At 41.5% G+C, this 14,086-nt stretch overlaps 1 protein-coding gene across 5 annotated transcripts in view; it reads left to right on the top strand.

The window, feature by feature from the left end:
* Positions 1–1,071: 1,071 nt before the first annotated feature.
* LOC149013965 (DUF3754 family protein, putative (DUF3754)) overlaps positions 1,072–14,086 on the top strand; it is a 76,326-nt gene continuing 63,311 nt past the window's right edge. For all 5 annotated transcript variants that reach the window (XM_089160077.1, XM_089160076.1, XM_089160079.1 and 2 more), the window contains exons 1-5: positions 1,072–1,624; positions 1,754–2,080; positions 2,990–3,169; positions 4,061–4,196; positions 12,077–12,411. In XM_089160077.1, coding sequence (XP_089016203.1) covers positions 1,227–1,624; positions 1,754–2,080; positions 2,990–3,169; positions 4,061–4,196; positions 12,077–12,411 — 1,376 coding nt within the window. In that variant the 5' untranslated portion in view covers positions 1,072–1,226. The remainder of the gene's footprint in view (positions 1,625–1,753; positions 2,081–2,989; positions 3,170–4,060; positions 4,197–12,076; positions 12,412–14,086) is intronic.

Genomic DNA, 14,086 nt, shown 5'->3' with positions numbered 1-14,086 from the left:
TCCTTGCACGTCCGACTTCCCACTCGATCTAGTAGTTGTTCAAGCTGTACCTACTCCACCATTGTGACGTGTTATCTTCCGCCCTTGTGGTGTGTTTTCTCTTTGCCCATGTGGCTTGTTAGTCTTTGCTTTTGTGACGTGTTTTTGCCTACTTAAGCATTTGTGATGGAGGATGCATTTTTCGTATTTTTTGAGCTTTTTAGTTGCTGCTGTATTTATAACTTTATTTATAAGGTTTTATTGGGCTTGACCTATACCTTAGTCTAGATGATCCTATCTATGGCGTGCATGACAGTTTGGTCGAATTTTGCTTATTGGTTTTTGATGTTTTTGTTTGAGCATTGTGTTTCAATGCTTCTATTTTTTTAGCACGTTTCTATATTTCTTTCCATTTTAATGAATGAAGTATGTGTTCTTACCAAAAACTCATCTGGTTTTCCTTAAATTAATAGTTAAAATTTAAGAAATTTACTACCACACCCTTGAGTTACTGACTGCATGTGCATGTCCATGTGGAATTTTACTAGTGTTGCGTCTTAGATGTGACTATGGTCTCGATTGAAGTGGTTTGATTCTTGATCAAAGTCCCAATAGGAAGAAGATGAAGCTTGCAAAAAAAGTTAAATGCGGGTTGGCTAGGATTCCGGGCAACCGCCTTTGATGATTAAATCAGTCGGGGATCAGATTAGGATTCTGAGTGAATGCAGCTTAGAGATTATCCAGAAATGTTCGTGTCCTTATCCAAGGGTTTAGATCTTATTAAATAATGCACAAGGTATCTTTCTTGAAACTGATAGAGTCCCGTATACCTGCTTGTCCTACCATTTTTGAGATGATCTCCCGATTAGGAGTTTCCATTCGTGTTATGTCCTATTTTGCCTTAGCTTGAATGCAGCGTTCCTTATTTGTTCAACACAACTGGGGAATGTACCGACCATCCAGCCAAATGACTGCTCGAGTTAAGAGCTTGTGTGCGTTCACACGTGTCTCATTCGTAACAACTGTGTTAAGAAAAAAGAGAAATGAGGATATAATACTGTTGGATATAATACTAATGAGGTGGCAGGCATTCAGCCGTTCTACCGCCAAACGGAAAGAAAACCCCTCTACTCGTTTGGAGCCGAGTACTCTTCAGTTTTCGGCCTATTTTGGCATATTTAGTTGCTGGAAGCCTGGAACTGAGGTGGTTTGGGGGCGGCTAAAGGCTCCACAAGCTCCTCATCCTCATGTTGTCTTCGCAAACCCTTGCTTTTACCACCCTACGGTCGTGTTCAAATCTTTCTTTCTCTGCCCAGCGTTCGAAAAATGCTCTAATAATTCGGTCTCGTTCTCTCAGACCACCGGAAATCCCAACCAAACTTCCTGTCCACCCTCTAGGCTCGCAGTTGAGTATCGATGCATCTCCTTCGGGTCAGCACCGACGGTATACACCGAATACCAAGGAAGTGAAAGAATGTGGTCATCCGACTCCGGGTGCAACAGCAGACGAAGAGGGTGGAGGAATTCCCCGAGTTCGTGTGCCCAGGCAGAAGTACATCTCCGTTTCCAAGTCTGAACTTCTCCGTGCTATACTATCAATGTTCGGTTCACAGATAGACATTGACGAGTTCCTTCGATTGTCCTCGTAAGCACACTCGCCCTCTTACCGAGTTTCTAATTTTCATTGGGATTTAGTGTAATTTTTTCCATGGTAATAATATTTTTTTCTGCCGCAAATTAGAAGTGGTAAAGATGGCGTGTTTTTGTGTGAAAGGTACTTGGACTCCATACTTCACGCTGAGCATAAAGGCATCTTGGAAGCAATGCGAATCGATTATTCCCTTATGCAAAGCAAGGGAATCAACAGTCGTGAGTTTTTGGCCAATTCTGATAATGATGAAGAAGAAATCATGACCGGCAGAAACCACCCTGGCATTGCCTGGGATAAAAACACTTTTGAAGGTGGTGGAAGCATGGAATGCGTGGGGGATGACTCGGTAGAACCTGAGAAACCGACGCTTTTCAATTATAGCCTGGACTTGGGATCTTTATTGACTTCGTCTCTTAGAAATTTTAAAAACTATTCTGCTGCGAAATCCAGGTTTGTCACATGACTATCACGCTGTCCTTTCTCTTCTTCCCTTCCCGCTGACCGTCCAAAACCTGATAATCTAGTTTGAGAATTTCTTTAACATGTGATAAGATTTGCTGATGGTGAGGACTTTTAAGCACAACAGTATGGTTTCCCTTTGCGACCTAGTGGTCCTAGGATTAAGCTGGGGCTGGGAACACCATGACCCTTGTGCAATTGGTAGGTTTGACCTTTTTTGTTAAAAGATGCTGCTGATGTTTTCTGAAGGAGGGGAAAAAAAGAAAAAAAAGAAAAAAAAGAAAACGAGAGAAGGAAAGAGATGTGAGCTGTCTGGTCAGTTTCTGTTCTGATATATGTTCGAATATTGGGCAGAATTTAATTCATATTGTTCATATTATTTCTTTGAAAAATTATCTGCTAAGTCACACACAGTCCCGACTCCCGCTTCTACATATGGTGGAGAACCGATAGTTTCTTATGGGCCTCAATATAACCTACTGGAGTAGGAAATAAAGCTGGTGATTAGTTTTAAGTTTTTTTAACCCCCCCCCCTCCCCAAGAGAGGTTACGCAGATCTGATCTCCTTTCTTCTACTTTTGTGATCATTTGTCCTGTTCTTTTCTACCATTCATCATCTCACTTCTTATTTCTCTTGATTTCACACCGGGAAGATCCATTGTTTACATTCAATTTTCAGATTGCTAATTTAGTTATTTCCCTTACTCTAGTCTGGCTCGTCCAATTTTTGCTCTTGCTCTGTCCTACTGATATTATCTAGGTTCTGGTATTTTCTTGGCCCTTCAATGTTTCTACAATGCTACACGACAGTTGTAGTTCTTTCCAATTTTGAGCTTTATCTTAGTTGATATCCCTCAGCTATAGTGTAGCTACTTAACATATTGTCATTAACTACTTCAGGGTTTCTGTTGCTACTCGTTTCCAGCATGCTTTCTTGAAACTATTAGGTGATGCTCAGTTTGAAGAACTATCAGCTAAGGATTTGCTGCTGACGTCTGCATTGAATACTGATTACCTCCTCACGTTGCCAATAAATGTGGACTGGAAGAAAGCATCTACTTCCAATGTGATTATATTCAGGTAAATTTATGTGTCCGTGAGTAAGATCTCCATTGTTTTTACCATTAATTTACTTTCTGATTACAAAAGCACCACATAAACTCATTTCTGTACTCTTAAATTTTATTTTATGAACAATTAGTAATGGAAAACATTCTTATTCATCCTTTCTTTCATTTTGTTTCATGGCAAGGAATTTCCTAATATTGAACCATATAACTATGGATTGTGGTACATGGGAAAAGCAATATCTGATGCGGTCTTAGTGTAATAAGGGCTTATTCAACCAAGATCTTTTCCGAACCATCCACAAGACAAATTAGTGTGGTATAGTTGGGTAGTTAGGGTGTGTTTTGTGATGGATCCTTAACAAGTGATGATTTGTTAGTCCCCACGGCCAATGTTTGAGATTTTCAGATGTTTGGGTTCAAATGCTTTAGGTGGGATGAATTTAGGTTAAAGCTATAGGTTATAGGGGGTTTCTTGAAATAAGGATTCCCTAGGGACAATGGAAAGTGATGGTGTGGGGAGGCTTATAGGCTTCAGAATCCAATGAAACTTGGATCAAGTGTAAGGTTTACTGGCTAGGTTTGCTCCCAAACTTTGCTAGGCTAGGTTCAATTGCAGTTTGTAAGGCTAATTAGCAGCTTTAAATGATGCTATCTTGGATAAATAAAGATTAGAATGGTTGCTTGCCACAAGGAAAAAGAACTTGGTGTTGACACTGGTTTTGACCCAGCTAGAAACCCAGGTTTTCTGGAGTTGGGTTGAAACCTGGTACTTCCTCCCAGAGTTGCTGGTCACAAGGCCTTATTATTATTATTCTTTTAACCTGATTCTTGGCACAATCTCTTTTCTTATTCACCCTTTGTAACTCGTTGATTGTTCATTCATGATTATTTTATCATGCAGACGTGGATATGCTACTGAGAGGCAAAAGGGTTTATTGGTTGTTGAAAAATTGGATTACTTACAGTCAAAACTACTTCAAAAATTCTTCCTCATCTTGTCTAAACCATTGGGAAGAGTTGGATTGTGGATAAATGAGGTGATTGGCTAATTTGTGAACGCACAATGTCTTGCCTAGGTTATTGTTACATTTTTACAAGAGTGAAGTTTGTAATGTTGATAAGTCAAATTTTATTTTTGGTATTTATTGGTTTTGTTGTTCATCCTGATATACTATTCGAGATCTTTTAATGGTTGGAGAATACTCCAATTTTCTTTACCAAATATGGTTCTTTTCTTTTAATATATATTTTGGATACAAAAGCTAATTTGAGGTGTGAGGCAGTCCACTAGTCAAAAAGGTGCGGCATAACCTGATGTAAACTGTTTCCAGGGGCAGCATAGGTCCTAGGGTCACTTTCCCCAAACCCTACTGCCCCTAATCATACGATGGGTATTTTGGTCACTTTGACAATTGTCGTGGAGTACAAGGTTAGGGTGTCATTGGGTCCCGCATGTTATTAGGACCCTAGATCTACTTTTGTTTTTTGATTTGTGTCAATATTTTGTGAGTTACTGAACAGTCCTTGTTAGGGTAATGATTCCTAGGTTATGTTGGATCCCTAGTTTCAATTTGGTTCTTGTTAGGATTCCATATCTACTGTTAGATTCCAAATTGGATCCTTCTAGAGTGATATATGATAGAATCCTTAGCTCCAGTGAGAATGTTGATATAACTACTGGGTTGATCACCATATTACATAAGATGTCTATACACCATATTGTATTTTGACGTAATAAATCATTTTCCTATGAAAGGCTCATATAAGTAATTATCAAATAATATACCTCACTAATATAGAATTTTATTTTCCCATAGAAATATTATCATATGATAAGAATGAATTGATGCAGCCTTGCTCGAACAGGGCTGTAGCCTCAAGGATCTTTAGGGCTAGACTTGAATTTGAGGGCCAAAACTAGGGTTGGGGTTAAGGTAATGGGTGGTTGTTCCTCAATTGGTTCCTAAAAATTGTGTTCTAGTTCCCTGGTTGGAGTTTGGTTTGTTTGATGGGATATTGATGATTGGAGATTAAAGGATATTTAGGGTATGAACTTCAGCCCATCCCATGGGAGGTTGATAAATTCCTTAATATGGGGTAGATTTGAGATGGGATGAAAACTTAGGGGAATGAGATAAAACTTGAAAGGAATCTATTTTTTGATCCTTAGACTAACCTCTTCAAGTGTCAATGAATTTGGACAGGTGGATTGGGAGATATTGGTTTCTTGATTTTGGAGGGAATATAGGGTAACAATAACAAGGATGGGCAGATCTAGGGTTTGGTTGGTTCATTAGGGCTTAAATTAGGATTGAAGGTCGCGGGGGGGGGGGGGGTTTGATATTCCTAAAATTTGGGATAGATCTAACAGTTAGATTGGTTTATATCTAATCTTGAAATTGAGTCTCTAAAAGAGTTCAAAAGTTCAAGAAAAATAGAAAACGATGTGAAAGGAGAAGAGATTGGGATTTAGAGGTCTAGCAAAAAAACTCATTGTTATTAGAACAGCCCATGGGATGCTTGAACTAATCCTTGAACTTGTAGAATTTTCTGCAATCTTGGAGCTTCTTTGAAAGCGATCGAATGGGAGAGCTTAAGGGAACTGTAGGCGAGATAAAAGGAAGTTAGCAAAACTTACAAAGCGACAATGCTCAAAATAAACTTTTATTAATCAAATTGTGGGCTCATATGAGCTGTCACATTAATATATATAGCTACATTAGCTGACATAAGACCTAGGCTCAAACTAACCCTAGAGTTAGTATTAAATATAACAGTTAATAGGCTACAACTCCAATTAAGACTTAAATAAAACAGTAAATAGGCTACTTAAAAGATTAAAATAACATAACCCTAAACCCACGATTTTAGCTGCTGGTGTAGGGAGGAATCCCTAAACCTGAGGCTGTTCTTATACAACCAAACTGCATCACGAATTTAATGCATCAAAAATATTGGACATACCTAGAACCATGGACCATGATAATAATTACAGTTATGCCACTAATCATACTACCTGTAAAAATGCTAAGCACTGCCTTGACTATTGTATAACTGATAGAACCCTCAATGAATCCCCATGAACCTCTTACTGCTACAAACATATAAGGACTATTATCTGAAGCTATGAACTCAGTACAGTATACTCAGTAGAATGATGTTCAAATAACAGTCAATTTCATTAGCATTCCTGAATGGATATTGCTGAATAAATACAGACTGATTCTACAACTGATAAACACTTCTGAAATTAAGAACAACTAATGGAACTCAGATAAACTAGAACAGCCCAATGTCTAGGCCATTCCCCAGAGGTTTCCCTCTCCCCAAGCACTCGCTTGTCTCTTCTTTTCCCCCTCCTCAATACCTCCGCCTCTCCCTTACATAACTCATCTATTCTAACAAACTCTTATGTATAACAAACTCTTACACATTCACTCAATCAACTCTTGCCACCTGGACTGTTTCTTCTGCTTCTCTGTTCACAGCAGGGTATTGGTTGCTGTCCATTGGGAGGCTGCCATCTGTATTCTCTTTCATTTGGATCCCCTGTAGCAGCTGTATGTAATGTTGCATTCTCCCCCTTATCCCTTCGCTTGTATACCCTGGTTATGAGGGGCCTATCAACGCTCCCTCCCTTCAGTTTCACCTTGTCCTCAACGTGAAAATCAGGAAATTGGTTATGCAGTTCGAGGAAGTCCTCCCAAGTGTTCTCACAGCCCGGTAGATGCTTCCAGTGGATCAGTACTTCAAGTATTCCTTGAGGTGAATAATGGATGTCTAACAATTCTTCCGGGGTGAGTTGGAGTTCTCCATCATCGGCTAAACGTGCTGGCAGCGGCTGAGTTGTGATGTTCAGACCTACCACCTTCTTAAGTTGTAATACATGAAAGACCGGATGAACTTTGGAATCGGCTGGAAGTGTCAATTTGTAAGCCACGGGACCGATTTGAGCTGCAATAGGATATGGGCCATAGTAGCGATGGCTGAGCTTCTCATTGGGGCGCTTAGCGAGCTTCTTGAAGCGATATGGCTGAAGTTTGAGAAAAACTTACTCCCCTACTTGGTAAGTGACATCCCTTCGATGCTGGTTAGTGGATGCGCGCATGCGGTCTTGAGCCACACGCAAAATTAGTCTTCAACTCATCAAGGATGCTATCTCGTGTACGTAGGAGAACATCAACTTCTTCCACCTTGGAGCTGCTCCCTTCCCATGCAAGGGCGGAGGTTCGCGACCATAGACAGTTTGAAAGGGTGTCATTTTGGTAGCTGAATGGTAAGTGGTGTTGTACCAATACTCAGCCCACGACATCCAAGTGGTCCAATCTTTAGGCTGCCTAGCAAAAAAGCAACAGAGACAGATCTCTAATCCTCGGTTCACCACTTCCGTTTGTCCATCAGTTTGAGAATGATAAGCGCTGCTGAACTTCAGATTGGTTCCTGCTAATTTGAAAAGTTCTTTCCAAAAGCTACTCATGAAAACCCGATCCCTATAAGATACAATCGACTTGGGAAACCCATGAAGTCTCACTATCTCCTTGCTAAAGATCATCGCCACCTGTTTTGCTGTATATGGATGCGTGAGTGCAATGAAATGGCCATACTTTGACAATCTATCCACCACTACCAGTATAGTATCGCCTCCTTGGGTCTTTGGTAATCCCCCAATGAAGTCTAAGCTGATGTCTTCCCATATTTGGTCTGGTATTGGAAGAGGTTGAAGCAGCCCTGCGGGTTTCATTGCTTGATGCTTGCTCCATTGATTCCTTCACACTTCTTTTCATGCCAAGCCAATACACAACTGCTGCTACCCTTTTGTAGGTGTGGAAATACCCGGAGTGACCTACAAAAGGAGTGTAGTGGAATTCAGCCAGCAGCCTAGGGATTAACTTGGAGTTTTTGGGAATGACCAAGTGACCCTTAGAAAAGAGTGTCACCTTTCATAGTTTGAAATCTGGAAATTTAGTAGAGCCGCTGACTAAGGCTTGAATGACCTTTCGATAACGCTCGGACTGCTGAATTTCAATTTCTAAGCTTTCTTCTTCCTTCTATGCTGATGCCAATAGACTAGTGAGTCGTATTAAGCCTTCCATTTGTCGGGACAATGCATCAACAGCTTTGTTCTCACACCCTGGCCTATAAATGATTTCGAAATCAAAGCCCAACAACTTCGTGATCCACTTTTGGTGGTCCTCCGCTACTAACTTTTGATCCAACAAGTACCTTAAGCTCCTTTGGTCCGTACGAACCTTGAAATGCCTCCCTAACAGGTAATGACGCCATTTTTGAATGGGAAGCACGACAACCATCAATTCTTTCTCATAGACTAGTTTGTTTCGGGTTCGTTGGGACAACGCTTTATTCTAAAAGGCTATGGGGTGTCCTGCTTGCATGAGGACAGCTCCCAAACCGACTCCGAAGGCATCGGTTTCTACCACAAACTCCTTGGAGAAGTCTGGTACTGTGGTCATCACTGCCTTCAATGCTTCAAAGGCCTTGGTAGCTAAGTCGTCCCTCTAAAAGGCGTCTTTCTTCAATAGATTGGTGAGAGGTGTTGCAATTTTCCCATAATCCCGAACAAAACGTCGATAGTACCCGGTGAGACCGAGGAATCCCCTAAGAGCTCGTACATTCTTCGGTAGTGGCCACTCGATCATGCATTGTACTTTCTGTGGATTTGATGCTACACCACCTACTGAAATTATATGTCCCAAGTAGTCTAGTGTGGTCACTGCAAACGAGCACTTCTTTTTATTCACCACCAAACAATGCTGGGTTAGGAGATTCAAGACCAATCGAAGGTGACTCAAGTGGTCCTTCAGGGATCTGCTATACACCAAGATATCATAAAAAAACACTAAGACAAACTTCCTCAAGTGTTCTTGAAATACCTCGTTCATTAGCGCTTGGAAGGTAGCAGGTGCATTCGAGAGACCAAATGGCATTACAAGAAACTCGTAGTGCCCATCATGTGTTCGGAATGCCGTCTTCTCTTCGTCACCTTCAGCAATCCTTATTTGGTGGTACCCTGACTTGAGGTCGAGCTTGTTAAACACCTCAGCCCCTCCAAGCTCGTCGAACAACTCATCAATGGCTGGTATGGGGAATTTATCAGGCACTGTTAGCTTGTTGAGTGCTCGATTGTCTACACAAAACGTCCAACTTCCATCCTTCTTTTGCTCCAAAAGCACTGGGCATGAATATGGGCTAACACTCGTACGAATTAACCCAGCAGCTAACATCTTGCTTACCAACCTCTGTACTTCATTCTTCTGTGAATGGGGATAACGATAAGGCCTGAGATTAGGAGGGTTGCTGCCATCAATCAGCCTTAGCAAATGATCGTAGGGCCTCCGCGGTGGAAGCTCTCTAGGTTCTGCAAACAAGGATCTGAACTCCTCTAATAACCCACGTACCTGTTCATTTTCGTTGACATTTTCCGGTACGTCTACTAGCTTCGGCTTCAACCAGAAACCCTGTCCTTTTAAAGCCATCTTTCAGTGCTTTGGCAATGTTGTTTCTAGCCTGAGTAACGCCGGATCTCCTTTCAACTTCACCTGTCTATCTTCCCACATGAATTGCATAGTTTGTAGCCTCCAGTTGGTCTGAACATCACCCAACGAAGATAGCCATTCCACTCCCAGGATGACGTCTACTCCACCCAATTCAAATGGTAGTAGTTCCTGCACAAATGTGATTCCATCGATAACGATCGGTACTTCATGGCAGATTCCCTGTCCTCGGACATTCTTGCCATCGCCCAATGTAACATGGAAATGTGCCTCACCCTCAATCGCTAACCCTATCTTCTTTGTTATCTTCCTTGAGATAAAGTTATGGGTTGCGCCACAATCGACTAACAGTATAACCGAGACATCACCTATTTTTCCTTTGAGTTTCAGTGTGCGAGGTGAGTCGAGTCCCGCGAATGAGCTGTGCGATGGTTTGATTTGGGTAGCAGGTAAGTTGTGCTTGCGGTCGCCATTCACAGTCCTAGCAGCATCATCCTTTGCGTCTTTGCTCGGTTCACCTTCATGAAGTAGCATCACTCATAACTGCTTCATGGGGCATTGATGTCCTCGAGCATATGGCCTGGTCGCACCGAAACAGAGTCGTTTGTCCATTTTTGCCTTCACTTCTTCGGGAGTCAACCACTGAGGCTTGCTACTTCCTCCAGATGGAGTTGCAGGGGTGCTCTTCGAAGACGAAGACGATGGTGGGTTGGTTTGCCCTAAGTTGGGTTGGTTACTTGTGGTTGAACCAGAGGCGGGTGGGTTCATTGGACCGATTGAAGTGGGCTGCGGCCCATTTGTATTTGTTTGGTTCATTGCTACTGCTCGTTGGGCCGTAGGTTGCCCCCATCCAATAATGGGCTGTGTCATGGATATCGCTTTCGGCCCATTTATGGCTTGATTCTTGGCCTCAATGGATTGGGCCATATCCATTATTTGGGTTAACCCCTGGGCTGGAATAGCTGGAGCTCAGCCCTAATCGTCTCCTTCAACCTTGAGAGAAATGCCCCCTGAAGCCAGTCGTCTTCCCCGGCGCCGGCAGCAGCAATGAGATTCTTAAAGTGACCCCGATACTTCACAACCGTTCGATTCTGTCGGAGCTCCAAGATCGCTTCCAAGGGTGATTTTGCTTGTGTTGAACAGAACCTTCTCCGTAGCTCATACTTAAGTTCTACCCACAAATGGAGAGGATTCTGCAATTCCCTGAACTGTACCCACCCCAACGCCGATCCTTCAAAACAAATTAGAGCAGCCTGTAACTTCTCTGCTTCCGTAAGGTCCTGTAGCATTAAGTATCTTTCGGCTTTGGCTGTCCAACCATTAGGGTCATCACCATTGAAAATGGGATGTTCCAGATACCTAGGGAAGAAATCGCGTCGTCCCATAGAAGTCGGAACTCGTCGGTCTTGTAACAGGGTACTCTCTCCTCTGATTACAGTGACTTCCGCTGATGTTTCTCCAACCTCCAAGGACTTTCCCTTTAATAGGTATGCTCTTAACTCACTTACCAATGCTGTCTGGCTTTGTTCAACCCTTTCTAATTTTGAGTCAATCAAAGGTAGTTGATTCTGCAAGTCCTTCACGGTAGTCTCCACAATTTCGACTCTCGACTCCATGCGACTCTTTACCATTCCCTGGGATTGACGAGCTCTGATACCAGATTGATAGAACCCTCTATGAATCCACATGAACCTCTTACTGCTACAAACATTTAAGGACTATTATCTGAAGCTATGAACTCAGTACAGTATACTCAGTAGAATGATGTTCAAGTAACAGTCAATTTCATTAGCATTCCTGAATGGATATTGCTGAATAAATACAGACTGATTCTACAACTGATAAACACTTCTGAAATTAAGAACAACTAAACTAATGGAACTCAGATAAACTAGAACAGCCCAATGGCTAGGCCATTCCCCAGAGGTTTCCCTCTCCCCAATCACTCACTTGTCTCTTCTTTTCCCCCTCCTCAATACCTCCCCCTCTTCCCTTACATAACTCATCCATTCTAACAAACTCTTACACATTCACTCAATCAACTCTTGCCACCTGGACTGTTTCTTCTGCTCCTCTGTTCACAGCAGGGTATTGGTTGCTGTCCATTGGGAGTCTGCCATCTGTATTCTCTTTCATTTGGATCCCCTGTAGCAGCTGTAGGTAATGTTGCATACTCCCCCTTATCCCTTCGCTTGTATACCCTGGTTATGAGGGCCCTATCAATACATGCATCAAAGTTTTAGCAGATGACAATTTTTTATTCAGCTAACTATTTTACATATTGTTGCTAGCACCATGGTTTATTTGCTCTTCTAGTAGAGTTGTGCTCATAATCTAATCTTCATAGCATGGGGATCTTTTTACTTATCAGTGTTGATGTGTTTGCTACTTCTTTCCAAGAACAGGCATTGGAAAATGTAAGTCAGACAGGGCAAGTTCAAGTTTGGGCTGAGAATGTCAAGCATTGGTTTAAGGAGCCAATTTTTTGTTCAGAGTCTTATTCGCGTGATGAAAGTGTTCTTAATAATCAATTGGGAGTTGGTAAACAATCTGAGAGTGATCTTCCTATTTGGGTTGCAGCACAAAGGGCAGTGTCTCGTTATGAAGGCCTTTTATCATCAACTGGGCCTCGCAGGAGGCTCCTAAGAAAGTTTCTTATATGGATTGGGCTTATACCATCCAAACCAGAAACATCAGTGAATATCCATGGTGACCATACAACTTCTGAAAATTACCAAAGGTTTGTGCAGTTCAAGTTCTCTTTTCCTGCCTTGGTTGTAAATTCTGACAATCCATTTCTGCTGATTTATCTTTCTTGACTTCCCTTTGTGTTCATGGATGCTGCTATTAATATAGTCAGATAAGTTAAATTTATCAAAATTTTCTAAGTTAAAGGTGGATACTATAAGATTACAAGGATCTAGCTGTCAGTTTTGGGTATCATATTGGAGGGTGATTTTAAGAGATATAGTGTTGCACTGGAGAGAGACGAGACATTCCAAGATACACACGGGAATGGTCAGGGAATATATATGTTTTCTTATATATAAAGCAGATAAATATATAGAATACGGTTCGAAGTTAGTTTTATCCACCTAGTGATGCATAAATATAAAAGGAGAAAGAAATACGACTTGCCACTTTCTCATTCACACATATTTTGATCCATGATTTGAATATTGGTCCCAAAACTTGTTGAAATGGTGAGACTTGACTCTGATTTCCTTTTGATTTATCTGCTTTGATCCATGGTTTGCATGTTGGTACTTAAAACTTGTCGAATTGGTGAAGATTCGGGTCTGATTTCCTTCCACTCATGTTGAAGAGAAAATCAAGTTTTGAAGACCTTTGGTTGCTCATAGTTTTGTACTTTCTCACTCTTCCTATTTTGCAGGTTTAAAGGAAGTATGCTTACCTGTATGGGTCTAAACAAATTTTTTTTTTGGGGGGCGGGGGATTAAGTGTCTACAGATACCAGTATATATTGGATGACATGGTATGGAGCCTAGTGATTCTTAATGTCACTCCCCAGTTCTCTAGACCCAATGTGGCCCATAGACACTACATTCTAGTTGGAAACTAATGAGGATATTAGCCAATATAGCCAATAATCTGAGCTGCTATGGCTGAAAGGTTCGTGGAGTTTGTGAGCTGCTATGGCTGAAAGGTTTGTTAGAAGACATTGGAGTCCAAGTTCCAAGCCCTATGATGCTGTATTGTGACAACAAGGCTGTTATCAATATAGCCAATAATCTGTGCAATATGATCGGACTAGGCACCTTGAGATTGATAGGTTTTTTGTCAAAGGAAAGTTGGAACAAGGACTCATTTGCATGCCTTTTGTGAGGTCTGGAGACCAAGTGGCTAACATTTTCACTAAGGGTTTGAAGAAAGGAGACTTCCTCCCTATTTTGGGCAAGTTGGGCATGACTAACATCTACGCCCCAACTTGAGGGGGAGTGTTGGTTGGTTTAGTTATTTAGGTAATTTATTCATAATTTTTTCTCTTCATTTTTCAGTTTATTATTTCTTATTCCCATTGAGGGTAATTATGTGATATTGTATTATTACATCATTATGAATGAAGGCTTGAGATCACATTGATCATTCAAGCCATTCTACCAAGATTGACTTTCTCAACAAAGACCCATGGAGGGCCTAGGGAGGTTGCCCAGCACCCTGCGGCCCTGCAAGCAACCTAGGAAATTTCAGTGAGCATGAAGGGTATTTCGGGTAATTTGGGATATCCCAAGCAAGCCAATTAGGTCTAGTTGTAGTCAGAATTATATTTAGAGTTCAACCATGCTTTTGTTTTGCTATTTGAGTCAGTCTATGTTAAGTATCAGTCCTTGTCTAGTTAGGGTCCAACTATGCTCTTTTTGAAACTGCTGTTTTGCAAGGCAGAATTAGTGAAA

Source organism: Hakea prostrata, chromosome 6 (genome assembly GCF_041222555.1).
Source record: "Hakea prostrata isolate BN-2017 chromosome 6, UWA_Hpros_2, whole genome shotgun sequence".
Lineage (NCBI taxonomy): Eukaryota > Viridiplantae > Streptophyta > Magnoliopsida > Proteales > Proteaceae > Hakea > Hakea prostrata.
This window is presented reverse-complemented; position numbering and strand designations above follow the sequence as displayed.